Source organism: Hipposideros armiger, unplaced genomic scaffold (assembly GCF_001890085.2).
Source record: "Hipposideros armiger isolate ML-2016 unplaced genomic scaffold, ASM189008v1 scaffold_1175, whole genome shotgun sequence".
Lineage (NCBI taxonomy): Eukaryota > Metazoa > Chordata > Mammalia > Chiroptera > Hipposideridae > Hipposideros > Hipposideros armiger.
The window spans coordinates 228,896-246,841 of NW_017732525.1; the positions used below are offsets into that span (position 1 = coordinate 228,896).

At 37.9% G+C, this 17,946-nt stretch overlaps 1 protein-coding gene across 1 annotated transcript in view; it reads left to right on the plus strand.

The window, feature by feature from the left end:
- PREX2 (phosphatidylinositol-3,4,5-trisphosphate dependent Rac exchange factor 2) overlaps nt 1-17,946 on the plus strand; it is a 217,806-nt gene that overhangs the window by 70,466 nt on the left and 129,394 nt on the right. The window contains exons 16-21 of the mRNA XM_019632790.1: nt 2,109-2,251; nt 2,409-2,501; nt 4,306-4,454; nt 8,649-8,734; nt 13,864-14,000; nt 17,123-17,240. Of these exons, the coding sequence (XP_019488335.1) occupies nt 2,109-2,251; nt 2,409-2,501; nt 4,306-4,454; nt 8,649-8,734; nt 13,864-14,000; nt 17,123-17,240 (726 nt within the window). The remainder of the gene's footprint in view (nt 1-2,108; nt 2,252-2,408; nt 2,502-4,305; nt 4,455-8,648; nt 8,735-13,863; nt 14,001-17,122; nt 17,241-17,946) is intronic.

The window sequence follows — 17,946 nt, forward strand, 5'->3', positions numbered from 1 at the left end:
CCGGGGCGATGCTGGAAGTCCATGGTGAGGGCCTTGGGGTTTTATCAGACTGGGGAGAAACGTCTGCAATCTCCTTGGGAACTCCGGGCTCTGGAGCCGCCGCTCTCGCTCCGCTTTCCACCTGCACCAGAGGCAACAGTCCCGTCGCCTTTTCAGCCTCCACTGCCACTACGATGTCGTCCTCCGTACGCGCTCAGCCTGATTTTTTTTTTCTTGTTGGATGACTTTATTCCTTTTAAATTTATAAAAATAATGGCACTTAGTTTTCCCTCTCTATTCATTCCATCTTAAAGATTCCATAAACTCAGTCTGTTTTTATTGTTAATATATACATGCTTATAGACATGTATTTGATAGCACTTGTATCTATTTGTCAATTACTTTCCGAAGGTTGTTACCTTTCTATGAAGAAGGAACTACAACAATAGTTACAGCAATTTTGAGAAAATCCTTGTTATCGTATATTCCTTTGGGAATTCCATTACATTCCACTAGAGTACTGTATCAGATATGATAGCGAAGCATTGGTCCTCGAACAGGAAACTATTGAATAGAAGAAATGATATCATTATAGGGAATTAAAGCTGTCATATCAAGTGGAAAACAAGCAGTAGTAAGTCATAATTTGATCTCAACATTTATTTTGAAATATTGAGTTTTCCTAGCAAAAGTCTCTGTCAATAAATCACAACCAGTTTGACTCATGCTGGCCTTCTTGATGTCCCTGCTCACTCCTTTAGATAGACTATTTCATGGAGGAAAACAGTAACCAAACACCACGTGAGTTTTGGGAAACTGCTTAGGCCATGTAGAAAAGACCCAGCTTGATCGCAAATATATTCTCATTTCTATTGTCAGTTATGACTTGTGCTTCTTTTTAATTTGTGGTCGATAGTTTCGTTTGTTAACTCACATTGCCAGACATTCTTCCATCCAAAGATCGATACATACATACATCTGGTCAACAGTTATTACTGGGAACTCTGTAAGAATGATGAAATAGCTATCATTTCTTGTTGCTAACACTATGTCAAGTTATCTATAGTTGTTACTTCATTTTAGTTTTGTACCACATTATGAAGAAGGCTTTATGGCCTCCGTTTTTCACAGATGAGGAAACTGAGGTTCTAAGAGTTTAAGTAACTGTTCCAATGTTACACCCAGAATCAATCCCAGAACTGGAATTTAAATGCAGGCCTGTCTCATCATAAAGCCTTAACTTTCTACTGTGCCATGGGCCACTGCCTTCAATTTCGCTCCCTGGCTCAATGAATCAACCTGTCCCAACAAGTACTCTTCAAGGAACTGAGGACAGATAAATGGAAATAGAGAAGATTTCTCTTTTAACACATTTTGACTGCTGTCAGGAGCTCACTGAATACAAATTCTACCAGTATTAAGCCTTATTTTAAAAAGGGCTTATAAAATATACACCTTGTATCTTTAGGGCATGCCAAGAATCTTAGGGATTTGGGGAAAAATATTAATGTTAAGATAAAAGGGGGAAAAAACTGACCTTTGCAGAAATAAGGTTATTTGAGAATAATGCTTTTAAACAGAAAAGAAGTAGGAATGAGTGGAAACTAAAATCACATTTCACACAGAAGACATAGTTCTGGTTTCAAGTGTTAGAACAAAGCAACCACAATGGTAATTACTCATACATACAAAGACAACAGTTAACTCATTTGGATTTTCCCATAATTGTGCAGGATATTAAAAACATACTTAAAATGTTTACTACAAACTCAAAACACTGTAGATTTCTGTTTTGGATTGTATATTTTTTTGATTCACTATAATGTTTTTTTTTAAATTTAGGTTTTAATCTGGGAAGTGAAAGACTTGGTTAAATACAAAAAAGTCAATGAAAAAATACAACTTACATGAAAAATTCAGAATCTTTTAAGTAACAGTAATGTAAAGAAAACAGGGCTAGAAATTATGGAAATAGAAAAATATCAGGGATATTTGTAAATGTAAGCAACTAGGAGTATAACATTGAGGCCATGGCACAGGTGTCAGTTTACTGAATGCCTATTGGTATGGACAAAGAGTTTGATTTTTGGATTAATTGAAACAAGTTGCATCTCTCTCTGTTTCCATAGTCCTTGAAAAAAGTGAATTCAAAGATGAACCCCTACTTTTCCGTTTTTTTGCGGATGAGGAAATGGAAGGATCCAATATGAAACATCGACTTATGAAACATGATTTAAAAGTTGTGGAAAATGTTATAGCTAAATCATTATTGGTAAGTTTATGACTATGTTATGTACGTTGTCTTGATTTGACATTAGCAGGAGAGTACACAAACGTATCTGAGAATGATGCATGTTATTTCATTCTGTTTTATTTGCAACCTTTTTTCCTTCTCCCTTTATTAATAATGTTAATATTTTGCCTTTCAGATTAAATCCAATGAAGGCAGCTATGGTTTTGGGTTAGAAGACAAAAATAAAGTGCCAATAATTAAGTTGGTAGAAAAGGGGTCTAATGCTGAGGTAATATAAATTAGCACTTTTATTTAAATTTGTTGTCCATGGCATATAATTGTAAAAGTTCTAAACAGACTAAAATCAGCCTTTAAGCATCTCTATTGAAAATATTGTTTCTGAATAATCGTATTCTGAGGTTCTACCAAATACTCTTGGGATTTGTGTCAGAGGGGGCCCACATCTGGGCATTCAGGAATAGATGAGGAGGGGAGGTATGGGAAATACCTCTGGCAGTGAACTTCTTGACCTCACTGGGAGGCCAAATGGCTCATCCCATGCCCCTGGGACTTCCTTGTTTACTGATTCTAGCCTGGAATCCTAAGGAGACTGGATAGGGTGGGGTTGTATTATGCATGTCAGATGGCTCTTACATTAATTAATTCAAGGGTTTCTTCTATTTTCCTATCACTGTTGACTGTCATATAAATACAACTTCCATCAGTAAGCACATGGTTTGACTTATTTTCTTATCGAGTTAATGCTGATTCATGTTCTCTCACCTCACCAAAGAAATCTCCTGATCATTCATTCATTCATTCATTCATTCAGAAATATTTATTTAGTACCTATTATATGCTAGGCATGTTCTAGGCTCTGGGAATATAGTAAGGGACAAAATAGACAAAATCCCCTGCCCTCAAGGAACCTACGTTGCAGTGTTACATATGAGGTTTATCAAATTTGAGGTATTCTCACCTTGCTGCCTGGCTTGTAGGATACGTAATCCTCCAGCAAACTTCTCAATATTTAAATCTTTAATAAAGAATATGAGAATGCCTGCAGCATGGCATTTAACTTCGGACCTATTTAAAGTCAGTAGTAAACTGTTGCTCATCCTCCTCTCTGCTCGTGCCCAATGTTGTCTTATCTTTTACCAAAACACAAAATTCATGCAAAACAAAGCTTTGTGTACAGCACATAATGTCAAACACAATAACTCCCTAGTCAACGCATACTCTATTAGAGAGCCTGGCCAACAAATGACTGTTTTTAGCAATTTTCTGTGAGAAGGAAGTGTTTCTCGCAGACATTTTCAGAGGATGTTCTTGGAGCACAGCTTCTTCTGATCATGCTGCTGATAAAACGCCTTCTCCCAGGTTTGCATCATTTATCTGACAACCAAATGCAGCACGTAGTTTATAGGCAGTAGGGTTGGTTTAGAAGAGTGGTCTGATTGGCTGGAGAGATAATGTCTTCTTTGTCATCTTTTTGGCATCTTGCAATCTATGCTCATTGGAACACTCGTCCTTGGATTCCAGGTCATTCTTCTCTTTGCCCCGGAGACACTTATGCTCTGTTAGGCTAGCGATGCCTAGTTGGTTGTCATCTATGTCTTTACTGAGATTGAAACTCTGAGTGAATTGGATATAGATGGAAAACACAGTCAAAACAATTAACCTGGGTTTGACTATAGTTAAAAGGATGAAATAAGAAAAAGAACTATAAAATACAACAGAAGAAAGGGTCAGAAGGGGAGTACAGTGTCAAGTCATGGAGGGAGGGGAAGAATTTCAGTAAAGATGGGTGATCAAATTTAGAACTAGGTCAGAGAAAATAACTATCGGGTTGTCAGAAAAGTCATGACGCATTTTTGCAGCAAAAAACATGGAAAAAATACGTCATGACTTTTCCGACAACCCAATATCTATCTCTTTCACAGTTTTGTGTTGTGAAGTTGTATGAAAACATTGCCGATGTGTTAAAATGTCAAACGCTGTGCGTTCTAGACCTTTTCAGATTCTAATTCTATGAAAAGTAGATTCTTTATTAAAGTATAATTTGATTTTTTTTTTTGCTTCTTCTCTCTTAGATGGCTGGCATGGAAGTTGGGAAAAAGATTTTTGCTATTAATGGTGACCTAGTTTTTATGAGACCTTTCAGTGAAGTGGATTGCTTCCTGAAATCATGCTTAAACAGCAGAAAACCTCTCAGAGTTCTTGTGAGCACAAAGCCAAGGGAGTAAGTTGTACGATTTATGTGGGATTAAAAAAAAAAAATTCTACATAAGTGAATGAAACGGAAAAGTTAACTGAGCGAATGTCTCGAATTAATCATTTCATGCGTGGAACATTTTAACCTCAGAAACATAACAAATACTGGCCTTTAGATGATGGGAAAAACTACATTGCTTATGATGATAAAACACTTGCTACTAGAATCAGGTAGTTTCAGCAGAAATCATACTTTCCTTTTGCTGCCCAAATTTTTTTGGCCTGGGTTGGGCTGAGTTTGACTATAAGTCAAGAAAACTAATAGAACACTTGATAATGTTCAGCTCTAAAAATTTCAGTGGCGGTCAGGTGATTAGACACCATTTATAAGTAAACGTTCATAGGAGATGGATTTCCATGCTTGTGTGTACTTAGGAATAAGTCCGTTCTTTTAAATAATATGTCTATCTGTCTATCTACCTCTGATTAGAAAAAAAAAATCCTCATGTTTATTATAGGAAATTTAGAATACACTTTTCTCAAGGAAGATATTTTTCTTATTACCATATCATCCATACATAACCAGTTATTCTTTGAAATTTAGTGTTGAATTTTATATGTACTGACACATCTACACTATCATGTATTTATAAAATGGGATCATGCTTCATGAGCTGCTTTTTAAAAAAATTAACAAGATATTATGGATATATTTGGCAGACACTGGCTTTTCTTCTGCAAATCATTGATGGTCTCATGTTTCTTTATCAGGTTTCCATTGGCTTAAGCAATTAATCAAGATAATGCATATAAAGTGCTTAGCATAGTGTACTAATATACTATGATCATGTCAGAATTACTGTTTACAATTTAATTTTATAATTTATCAATGGTAATAAGCAACTTCATTTATTTTAAGGTAAATAAAGGTTATTGCTTCACAAGAAAGGTTTATTTGAACTCCTTATGAAAATATTCTAAGCATATATAGTATTCTTCCCTGCTTGGTATGTGTTAAGGCAGGGAAGCATATTATATATACCTAGAATTTACCTTCAGAGCTGAAGTTCAATGTAACAGGCTACATTCAGCAGTGTTACATCATCAAGATAGATGCTTTAGCTGCTACCAACAGCCTATCAAGGGGTCTGAAAATGTGAGTGTGACTCATTCATGTAATTAATTGGGAAAGACTTTGAGCGAGAGAGCAGCAAATAAGCATAATGATGTCTTGATCTATTACCTATTACTCGCCCTTAATCAAACACTATCTAGGATAAGGCTAACCTCACTGCCTCCCTCTGGACACTTTGAGGACATTTAAAAGGAAAAGGACAGACTGGAAAGGAATAAGGGAGTAGGACTCCAAAGCAATTATTAGTGAACATAAGGCTCTCTCCCATGGCCCCATGCCCCAGAGTTAATTCTACAAATACTGGTAAATGAGGGTAAACAGGATCAACTATATGGTGATGGAAGGAGAACTGACTCTGGGTGGTGAACACACAATGTGATATCTAGAGGATGCATTACAGAATTGTACACCTGAAACCTATGTAACTTCACTAGCCACTGTCACCCCAATAAACTTTAATAAAAAGAAAATACTGGTCGACTGATGATAAAAATTCCAACAGTTAGAGGACTTTAAAGTCATCAGCTTCAAAAGTAAATAGAAAGGGGCAAATCCTCAGCCCCAGAATTGGTGGCTAGATGAACAGGGTTGGAACCCTGGGTCTTTAACTCTTCCCGTGGTGTTGGTTGCGCAGTGTCTGGAACCCGATATTCCTGGACCAGGTTCAAGCCTGTCTTCCACCATTTTCTCTCTAATTGTGTTGCTTCAACATCCTCATCTATAAAAAAATGGGGAGGATAGAGAGTGCCTATGTCTCGGAGCTGCTAAGAGCATTAAATAACTCTAGGTTTGTAATGGACTTAGTAACACACTCAGAAAATAATGTGTACTCCAGTGATGTTACTGTGATGCTTAACTGTTCTCTCATTTCGTTTTTCTTCATTGCTTCTTTATTACATCAAGACCCTATTTTACCTTGTATTTCAAAACAGTTTTGTGGATGGAGTAATCATTTTTTCCTTTTTATTTTTAATTCCTTTGAAATTTATAACCTTTCCTTTCTGTCCTCATTTTAATGTATGATTCCTACAAATTACTCATATTTTCTTACAATAGTTACTTATCATTTATGTCATATCCTGTTTGGGGTAAAAAAGCAAAAATATGAGAGGTAAATACATGGATGTTTTGAATATAGCTATATTTTACACTTGATAACATCAAGGAACTTCTCAGAAGGCCTTGCTTTGTAGCAGATGATTTAGTGTACTTACTTTCTACAGGAAGTAAAACATTCCTCTTGAATAAATTTAATTCTTCCTTTAATAGGCCATAGAGTGTTCCCATCAGAGAAACACGTTTTCCAAAGGCCATTTTGCGAAGGGAGTCCCCAAATTATGACCACATGCATCTCATGTTGTTTTGTACAAATTTTAAGAAAATTATAATAACCTTCTGGAAAATTAGAGTAGGATAGAAGACCTTGCTTAGAAAAGGTTGAGAGGCCACTATAAATTGTTTACAATCCTAAATAACAATAACTTACCATGGCTTGAAAGTTCTAAGTTATTTTCGCAAAAGTGAAATCTCATTCGTAATTGCGCTACCTCTACTTTTTGTTTAATGCTCAGAAAATATATTTATTCCCTTTAGTCAGTTATTGTCTGTTTTCAAATGTATCTTTGACAGACACTAGTAACAGGCGCTACTCAGAGAAAACAGATACAGCTTTATACACCCAAATTATTTAGTTGGGATAAAGGATAAATTTGTTCTGTGACCTCCGTCCCACCAATATGCAGATCACTTCACAGGGTATAACCTAATTTGTAATATAATACTTTCAAGGTTCCCTGGCACAGACTATGTGCATTTCCATCACTGAATGCCTGACTGCCTGCCTCGGTGATATTCTAAATTACAGTGGCAGCCTCTGCCTTCGGGCCCAAGTGCAGTATGTGACTTTCTCAAGCGTTTCTAGGCACGATGTTGCTCAAACTGCTCCAACAGCTGTTTTAGAAACTGCCAATCAGTGCAGCTGTACCCCAAGTCAGACACTGTCTAATGTGCCCTTGAAGTGCTGCTACATTTATTTCATGATGAATTCACCAGCTTTTGGAAAATGCTTTTGTTTCTGGGGCCTCAAAGGCTGGCCATCAAAATTAGCTTCATTGTATTCATTTGCCTTTCCTCTCTACTGCAATTTATTATGCTCATTTTTATTGTTCTGATGTTCCGTCTGATCTTTCGGTCTCCACTTTTCATGGTCGCTCGCTATCTGATTTCTGGCTCCCTTCTCGGAAGTAGCTCATTTTTTAGTGTCAGATTGGACACCCCTCCCTGGTGTATGACAGCTTGCTCCAGTTCTTCATCCCTTCATCTTCTTTTCCATGTGGATTCATTGAAAAAATATATATTTTTTTACTTATTGAGGTCTACGTTTTTATGTATTATTCTTTTAAAATTCCACTGAATAAAGACTAAAGTTAATCCTATTCTTCAATTACTTTGATGCAGTGTTTGACGCATCTGTTCTTTATAATGAGCTCTTTGTTTTTGTACTTTGATGAAGTTCCCAACAGGTAGAAATGGATGAACTCGGTTTCTTTCATATTAATTTTAACAAAGAAACTTTCTAGTGCACTGATGTCTTCTTTGTCACAGTAAATTAAGGAGAGGAGCTTTCATTTTGTTAAGTACCTACCTAGTTCATAGCACAATGCAGGGCAGTGTTCTGAAGGTATCTCTTGTAATTGCCACCGACATCCTGCAAAGCAAGTTTTAACATCACATCTTACATTCATGCTCAGAGAAATTAAGGAGCTCATCCAAGGTATCGAACTATCAAATGAGTACATGAGGATTCAGAGCTAGGTTTGTCTGCGCCCAGAGCCTGTTCCTGGTTCAGGATATACTATCCAATCCCTAAGTTCAAGTGAACAACTCTGTTTTGCCTGCCTGCTGTGTGCCTCTGTGAGGGCACATGCCAGGATGCCTCCTTCAAGGGTTCCTAGTCCAGAGTCTTTCACCTGATAGACCCTTGATACAAATTTGTTGAAAGGATGAATAAAGGTATGGACAACCTATTGCTTTAACCAATTGTGGCGTTTAAAAAGTCAGCTCACCTTATTTTCTGATTGATTTTAGGACAGTGAAAATCCCAGATTCAGCTGAGGGACTTGGATTCCAGATCCGAGGGTATGGGCCATCCGTTGTGCACGCAGTAGGAAGAGGTGAGAAATTCGGTCTGCGAGGGAAACAGCTTCCCAGCATATTCTGATACTCTTTGCTGAACAGGAAGATGTTTAAAACGTGCCAAATCATGTCGTTATGAATTTTCTCAGTCACGTTTTTACTGTATTAGCTCAATAGTAGTACTTTCTTAAAATCTTTTAAAATTCTTGAAAATCATAAGGCATATTTATCATTGTTAAAAAGTTGTAAGTGAATGATGCCTTCCCAAATCACTTTTCTGTACGCTTCAATTAAGCCAAAGGATATAATAATTTTAAGGTCATCTATTTGTATTTTTCTCTGACAGCAAATCATTTTATTTTTGTCAGTAATTCAAAGATGCGAGTTTTAAGGTTTAAGAATGACCTGTGGTCTCTATAGCATATTGCTGTATGGTTACTTCAAGTATTCCTATAAAAATATAATACATTTTACATTAAATAATTTTAATGACTAAAAACTTATGTTTATATTTTATTCTTCTTGTTTTATGGGCAAATCAGCAACTGATATCTCTTATTATCATATGTATTTTTAAATTTTATATTAACAATAGTAATGATTTAAGGGAATAACTGTTCCCTTAACACATTACCAAACATAGTAAATAACTTTACATTACCAAACATAGTAAATAACTTGCTGCTATAGCAAGAAATGTCACTATAAACCTAAGAGGACATGTGCTTATCTTATCAAGAAACATACATGCTTTTCATTACTAGGAAACATAAAATGTAAAGCATTTTATTTTATTTTTATTGGGGAATTGGGGGATGAGAACAGCGTTGGGGAATTGGGGGAAGGGGAACAGACAAGTTGCTGTCCTTTTGTTCTTCAGTCTAGCTGTGGAGGACGTTGCTTTACTGGCCCAAGTTGGCACCATCATTGCGCTCTTTCCAGGCGAGGCAGATCAGTCGCCGGCTTCTGGACAGCTGCTCACTGCGGCTGCTAGCCGCTCACGCTGGCTGCTGGCTACACACGGTAGCCCATGGCAACCCACTGCCACAGGGGCTGCAGCCTCCGCTGTCACCAGCGACTCACGGCAGCCCACTGCAGCAGGGGCTGCAGCCTCCGCTGTCACCAGTGACTCACGGCAGCCCAGCTCCAGGTTGAGCTGTTGTTCAGCATCTTAGCTGTAGAGGGCAGTGTCACTGGCCCTCATATGTGGGATCCAAACCGGGTCCCTCTGGCGTCCCAAGCCAGTTCTTAACCATAGCGCCACTCGACTGTCCCGAATGTAAAGCATGTTAATGTGATCACCCAAACATTAGACTGGGAAGTCTTGAGAAGGCATTGCTATCAGAATCCAATTTATCAAGAACATACTTGCTAGACCTTTATTAGATTATAAATTTGCTTTCATTGGTGTGCGTATGATAAAAATGAATCTTTTTTCAAAAACTTGTCTTTTCATTCAGATTTTTGAAACATGCAGATTAATAGATGTTTAAAACCTTTCCAACAACTTATTAATACTATAAAACTGAAATGGGATATACAGAGGGTGCCAAAAAAATGTATATACATTTTAAGAAAGGAAAAAACTATTAAAATTATAATAATATATACCGATAACAAAAGATGAACATAAGTCACGTTTGACTTATGCAGTTATAAGGGTACTCGAAGTGTTGAACATCAGTGTCCAGGCACTTATGATGATGGAGAACTACTGCTTGAGCAACACTGACCAAAGTGTCCACTTGTATACATTTTTTTGGCACCCCCAGTATTTCATACTGAAATGGGATATTTTATACATCAGATATCTTCATTTTTACTAAAGCAAAAAAGAGTAAGTCACATTATTAGTACTATCTCATAACTGAAAACCTTATTAAATCAAGTTGTACTTCTCTTCCCATTACAATATCATTTAAAGAGCAAGATTCTGTCTTTGTCACTTAGGCTAGGCCCAAGTCTAGTCACTATGCTTTTTGCTTATGAAGAGTAAAAGTCAGAAACACTCATGTGCTTTTTCTCTCAGCTGTACATGAACTGAAAAGGTATTATTAGTCTGTGGTTTCTTTTTGCACTATATTTTTGCCATAAAGAAAAAAAAAAAGCCTTTATCATTTTTATTCTTCCACCCTTCCATGGGCACCCACTAGAGTATATCAATAACTGGAATGTCACCTTTTGGAATCTCTCATTTTGGTTTCCTATCACTTGGATATTCTCAGGTTGTTTTTCAATTCTGCTGGAGGAACCGCCATTCTTTGGATCCTTCTCTTTTCCTCCTGGTCAGTTACACCCCTCAAGACTCCACTTCCTTCAGGGGATAACAGCCAGCCCTATCCCCAGGGTGGGTCCCCTCCGTCTCTTGCCAGCATCATAAAGATCCTCTCGTCCTTACCCCTCGGGTGCATCCAAGCCATCGCATTTCAGGGACATCCAGGCCAGATCAACCTAAGCACCTTCTTTGTTCTTTCTCCTGAGTAGCTAGAAAAAAAAAAAAAATCATGGATATGGAATTAGTGTCATCCACTTTACTGTCTTGTCTTATACTGGCCCCGTATTACTACTCAGCAATCTTTTGATGTGTCTTCATTCAGCTCCTTATAACTGCCTCCTATCTCCCAAGATGCATTTCCTTTTTCACCTCACAGACAAATTCAGGCCACCAGGTATGAAGCCCTCAGAGTCCCACACCCTTTTCTGCACACATGTTGCTGGCTCTGTCACCATCACCAACTTATCTCCCATCCTAGAGGAAGAGGCCTTTTTTTTCCCTTTCTGGAGTTCAAGGCTGATCCCTACAAATGTTCTGGATCCCATCCCTTCAGATACCACCTCTGGCGTAGTGCACGATCAGATATCCCCTTCCAGAATTTCAACCTTTTTATTGGATTACCAGCTATACACATGTTCAGTTCTTTCTCATTAAAATCAACAAAGAAAGAAAACCATCTTAAACTAGAACAGCAAACACAAAACACAAAACCTCCCCTTCCTGGTTCTCCTCTCTCGATCCTTGCTACTCAAAGTGTGGTCCCCAGACCTACAGCATCGGTACTACCTGGGAACTCGTTATGCAGCATCTCAGGCCCCACCCAGGAAATACTGAGTCAGAGTCTATATTTTCATGAGCTCCCCAGGTGATATGTATGGATGGCAATGATTGAGCAGCTCAGCTCCAGAATGATGCTCTAATAACTTTTATTTTTGTCCTAGCCAAACTTCCTGAAATGGTGGCCTGTGTTTTGGCCCACTCTTTCTCACTTCTTATTTGAATTTTATCTCAATGCTGCAGACGTCCCTTCCCACCTCCCACCCACATCTCCAGAGTCTGTGTTGTAAGAGTTATCCTGGACTTAACTGGAAAAGACAATGGACATTGATAATCCTTGTTTTAATTGAGCTTTGTCTGGCATTTGTTTAAACTGACCACTGCCATTTGCTTAAACCCTTCATCTCTTGATTTCTGAGATGGCGCTTGTCAGACTTTTCTCCTACCCCTCCTCTGCCAGCTCTTTTTATCTATTGACCTCTTAACTGTTGGTGCCCCCTCCCCTTCTCTGCCTTCTTGCTCTTCAGAAGCAATCTTGTTGATCCTCTTTGCTGGGGATTTCTGAACTTTCTGCCTCCAGCCCTGATCTCTGTCCTGAGTTCTACAGCCTAGAACAAATTGTTCATGAAACACATACACCTGAGTGCCCCTTTGGCACCTTAAAACTCAGTATTATCCCCAATGTAACTTTTCATCAATTCTTGGAAGCTGCTTTACCTTCTGTATTCTCTCTTTATTTGAATGACTCCATATACTGAGCCACTGAGTCTCACGGCCCAGGAGGGGTCCTGGATACTGTAGTCTCTACATAAACGCCACCATCAAACATCAAATACCTGCTCATTCTCCCCTTTGTAACTAATGCTATCTTAGCTCTAGCCTGGAAAATTGCAGTAGGTGCTGTGATTCTGACTTTTGGACTGAAACAACAATGATTTGGGGGGTAATCATGTCACATCTCTGCTTAAAAGTTTTAGATGTTTTTCCTCTTCCATATGTAGTAAGGTTCAGACTCTTGGGACTTCACACAAAGCACACAAGGACTTCACATCCAGGCTCTGTGCTCAGCTGTCCACCATCTTCTTCACCCACTCCCATTCTAAGCTCACACCAACTGCTTATATGTTCCCAAATATCCAGTTCATTTCTTCATTCTGGGTTTTTTCAAGCTGTTCTTTCTATTGAGAATGTCCCTCTCTCCACCAAGACTTGGTTCAATCCAGGAAAGCCACTTGGTATTCCTGGGAGTGAATTTTAGTGAGAAGAAAATACGTATTGTTTTCTTGAATATGAATTATCTTGTTCAAGAAGTTTCATGACTCCTTCATGGCAGAAATTGCTTATAAAGAAAGGCTCTTCTAACATCCTTATAATAAGCTTGACAGTAATTTATATTAATTATATTCATTGTATTAATAAGACTTTGTAAATGTTGATTTGCTCAGAATATCAAATAATAGTGATTGGGAGGTTCTGAAAATCTTAACTCACAGGTTAGGCTATGCCACTTCCATATTAAAGTTTATATGGATGCAAATAAGTGGATAGTTGATATTATCTGATTAATTTTATTCTTCATCAATTTTCTGGTTCCCAACCCTTTGTACATATTCCTGAGCTCTTATTTTCTTAGCAAATCCAGTCTATTTGTAGTTGCTAATTGACTTGATTTTTTTTTCTTAAGAATTTAATTATTGGCATTTTAAAAAGTGAAAGTGAGTACTATTTTAATTTTTAGAGATTTTGTAAATTAAAGAAAGATAAATAAGGCACACGTTTCTGGCTTTTTCGGTTTTTTTTTGCCATTACATATGCATATGTAGAAAATGAGATTGAGCAGACATTTGAAAGGGCAAATAACTGATTAGCATTATAAAGGTTACTTTACAATATCCCTTTAAACTAATTCTTAGGAAGGTGGGAAGGTATCTGTTATCACAGTTTGAATGGCCTGTTAAAAATTTTGAGAGGGCATTGCTCTTACATCCAAATTTATCAAAAACATACTAGCTAGGTAGGTCTTTATTACAAAGTTGCTTTCCTTATTGCAGATGTGATGATCCACATCTTATTTCTAAAATTAGTTTTTGACAATTTTCTCATTTGCGTTTAAAGGAACTGTGGCTGCAGCCGCTGGTCTTCACCCCGGACAGTGTATTATCAAAGTCAATGGGGTCAATGTCAGCAAAGAGACACATGCCAGTGTCATCGCACATGTCACAGCCTGCCGGAAATACAGGAGACCAATGAAGGTAAGCCGCCTTCCAGCTTATCCAGAGCAAATGGCACACTTGCAAAGAAACCCCAGGGGACAAGATAGGATTCCCACCAGAGATGTCTGTGGTCTCCACTTCCAGGTTCATTCACATTGATGCCCAGCATTGTAAATTTCATCATGATTGCTTTGTTTGCGTAATTAGTTGTAACTGATTATGCTTAAATGATTACGTTTTATTGTTGCAGCATTATCATCTGTTTAAAAAGTGCTCTGGGGTATTTTCATTTTTATGGTGATAGGAGTTTTCAAATAGCTCACTGTTTATCAAATTGAAATCCAAAGGTTTCAACTGTTTTCTTGACCCTTGTGATCGCACTAGAATCTGTAATAGTCATCCTGTGTCTGTATGTTTATTATTAGAATGTTTTAATAATAATTTCACAGGGTCTGCAATTGATTTTTAGATATATTTATTTAGGTGATTGAACTTAGCTCTGAAAAGAAAATACCAAAATGCACTTGTCATTATTTAAAATTTTAAGCACTGTCCTCAGATCCAAATTTCAAAGTGCTGTAGAAAAATAAAATTACAATCCTAATTTATAAGCAAAGCTTATTATCTCATGAGGAACAAGTGAGTATTGAACTATAGGAGAAAATTCTCTCAATCAACTAAAAGACTTTAAATGCAAAAAATTTTAAAGGAGAGGCTTTGTATTTTTTCTGTCATGCAGTGATGTACTGTCTTCTGGATTTGAGACTCTGACTTGATGTCTAAGCCAGAAAGATGAATGGCTGTTTTCTCATAGGCCGGGACTGACATCCTGAGGAATAACAAACCTACAAGAAATAACTCATCAATTTTGCTAACTCATAAGGTCAAACTAGAATAGCAAATTGGAATTCGCACACAAATGCATAGGTTATTCTTGTTGATAGTAAGTAGTTTAATAAATATTTACTGAACTGTATGATTGAGTGAATTTTTAAAAAGGACACTTCAGAAATTGTCAAAATTTTCCCCTCCTATCAGAATTTTGATAAGGAACCAAATGGATTTGAGTTTTTTAAGATTTTTATTGGGGAATTGGGGGAAGGGGAATAGACAAGTTGCTGTCCTTTTGTTCTTCAGTCTAGTTGTGGAGGACATTGCTTCACTGGCCCAAGTTGGCACCATCATTGCGCTCTTCCCGGGCGAGGCAGATCAGTCGCCGGCTTCTGGACGGCCGCTCACTGCGGCTGCTGGCTACACACGGTAGCCCATGGCAACCCACCTGCCATTGCTGGCGACTCACGGCAGCCCAGCTCCAGGTTGAGCTGTTGTTCAGCATCTTAGCTGTGGAGGGCAGTGTCACTGGCCCTCATATGTGGGATCCGAACCAGGGCCCTCTGGCATCCCCAGCCAGCTCTTAACCAACGTGCCACTCGGCCGGCCCTGGATTTGAGTTTTATTCCTTTTTGTTTTCCCTGCCTGCCTTCTTGGAGAGGTATTTTTCAGTAAAATTATTAAGAAAAATAATATTGTATACTAAAGGCAGTTTGGGGAATATAATCAAAAATGTTGTAAAGATTTTGTAGGGTATCCGGTGGACACTTATTAGGAGACCACTTCATGGACCGTGTAGGTGCCTGACCACTGCACTGTACACCTGAAGCTGAAGCTGAATAATACTGAATGTGAACTATAAATGAATATATATAGTCACAGGATGTGGAGTACAGCATAGGGAATAGAGCCAATGGAATCGTAACAGCTATATATGACATCAGAAGGGTAGTAGATTGAGGGGGTGTCACTTTGTGAGGGGTGTAAATGTTTAGCTATTACATTGTTTTTTACACCTGAAACTAATAAAAAATAATAAGAATAAAAATAAAATACTTATTGAATGGAAAAAAAGAAAAAGAAAAACAATAAATGACCAGAAAAGTTTACTAAATGACTAACATGCTCTATGAGGTATCCATTGCCGTAAAGCAGACTGTGCCACAACTTTCTGGCTTATAACAACAGTCATTGATTCTTTCTCTTGGCTCTGTGGGTTGATCGGGTGTTGGTTCCTGTGAGGGCACTGACTGACATGTCTGCATTCTACTGGGATTGACTGGGCACTCCAGTTCCCCGCTGGGGGCCTCTCTCTCCAAGGGTCCTCCACATGGCTCTCCTTTCTAGTCATTAGCAGGATTTTTCTTTCTGCATGGTGTCTGGATTTCAAGAGGGGATATTATAAGCGATCGACCCTCTATTTACATCATGCTTACTAATATCCCTTTGGAAAATTCAGATTACATGACCAAGCCCAGGGTCAGTGTGGAAAGGAACTACAGTGTGGATACTGGGGGATGGGGTTTATCAGAGGCCAAACTGATGTATGTGAATAATCAAATATTAACTAGCATTTTAATGATGTATAGCAATATAATAATTAAATACAATTGAGAAGTTAAAAATATAAGAGAAAAATGGAAGTACAAATTATATCACACTTCAGTAGTGCAATTCAATTTATCATCTTATGGGGGGAAAGTATAAATTTCAAGTAATGCAACCGTGAAAGCATTCACTTAGTTGCCATTTCATCTCTCTCATTTATCTAAATAAGACTGGAACTGCTATTTCAATTAAAGTGTAGGATGATTTATGACATGGGAGGATTAAAAGGTAGTTACATCACTTGGGAACCCAATGAGATGGAAGATGTTCTTCCAATTTTTTTATTGATTTGATTCAAAAGAGCATTAAGTGTATTAAAATATATGTGACTCTTAGGAGAGCATTTAAGTTGTACAATTATAGATGAGTGTTTCTTTGGAAAACTATGCATCTAACATTTATTTATTTAAATATAATTCATAATTCATTTTAAGATATACATGAGGCGGTTAAGTAAGACATTTGGGAAATCCATCTTATTTAAAAACAAATCTTCGGGAGATAAAATTTCAAGCTTCATCAAGTCAGTTGTTGAACAGTATAGTTGCCATTGACTTTCAGATGTAGATTTTCTTTCTCTTTCAAGTGTTATTATTTTTAAGCAAGCTAGAAGAATAAATAAGACGGCCAACTCTCCTTCTGAAGCAGGTTTATGACGTGGATGTGCATTTTAGGAAGCCCTAATACCTCTGAGGTTTTTTTTTTTCCTTCCTCATTTCCAGCAAGATTCCATCCAATGGGTTTATAATAGCATTGAGAGCGCACAAGAAGACCTTCAAAAGGCGAACTCCAAACCCCCTGGAGATGAAGCAGGGGACGCTTTCGACTGCAAAGTAGAAGGTGGGCTCCTTTTTTTTCACCTCATTTGTTTATAGTATTCTTTTCAATGTGCCTTGTCCCAATTATTGAAAATCTTACATGTTCAGTCCACTTTCTTCACTCATTATCCCATGACAAATGTATAATAATAGCTAATAGCTAACATAATAGCTACCGCACTTTGTTAATCACCCTATTATTTTACATGGATTATGTCATAAAGTCATCATAAAAAGAAAATCTCATAAACGTGTGATTCTCATCATCCTCATTTTGTGGGAGAAGGAATTGAGGCCTGTGTAGGGTAAGGCTGTTGCCCAAGTGAGAGACTGGTAGCATGAGGCTTCAAACCCAAATTGCAATGCGCTTCCTTGTTTTGAGTTTAGATGCGGCCTAGACCTTAGTACCCCAGGTGCTTTGCCCAGCAGCAGCGGCAGCCTCACCTGGACCAAGATGAGAGATGCAGAACCTCAGCCCCGCCCCAGGTCTACTCAGTCAGAATCTCCATTTTAACAAGATCTGATCTGTATGCACAGATAGTTGAGAAGCCTAAGCTTAGAAGGTCCATAGTTTCTTTGAAAATCTTTTTTTTTTTTTTTAAAGATTTTTATTGGGGAATTGGAGGATTGGAACAGCGCTGGGGAATTGGGGGAAGGGGAACAGACAAGTTGCTGTTGTTTTGTTCTTCAGTCTAGTTGTGGAGGACATTGCTTCACTGGCCCAAGTT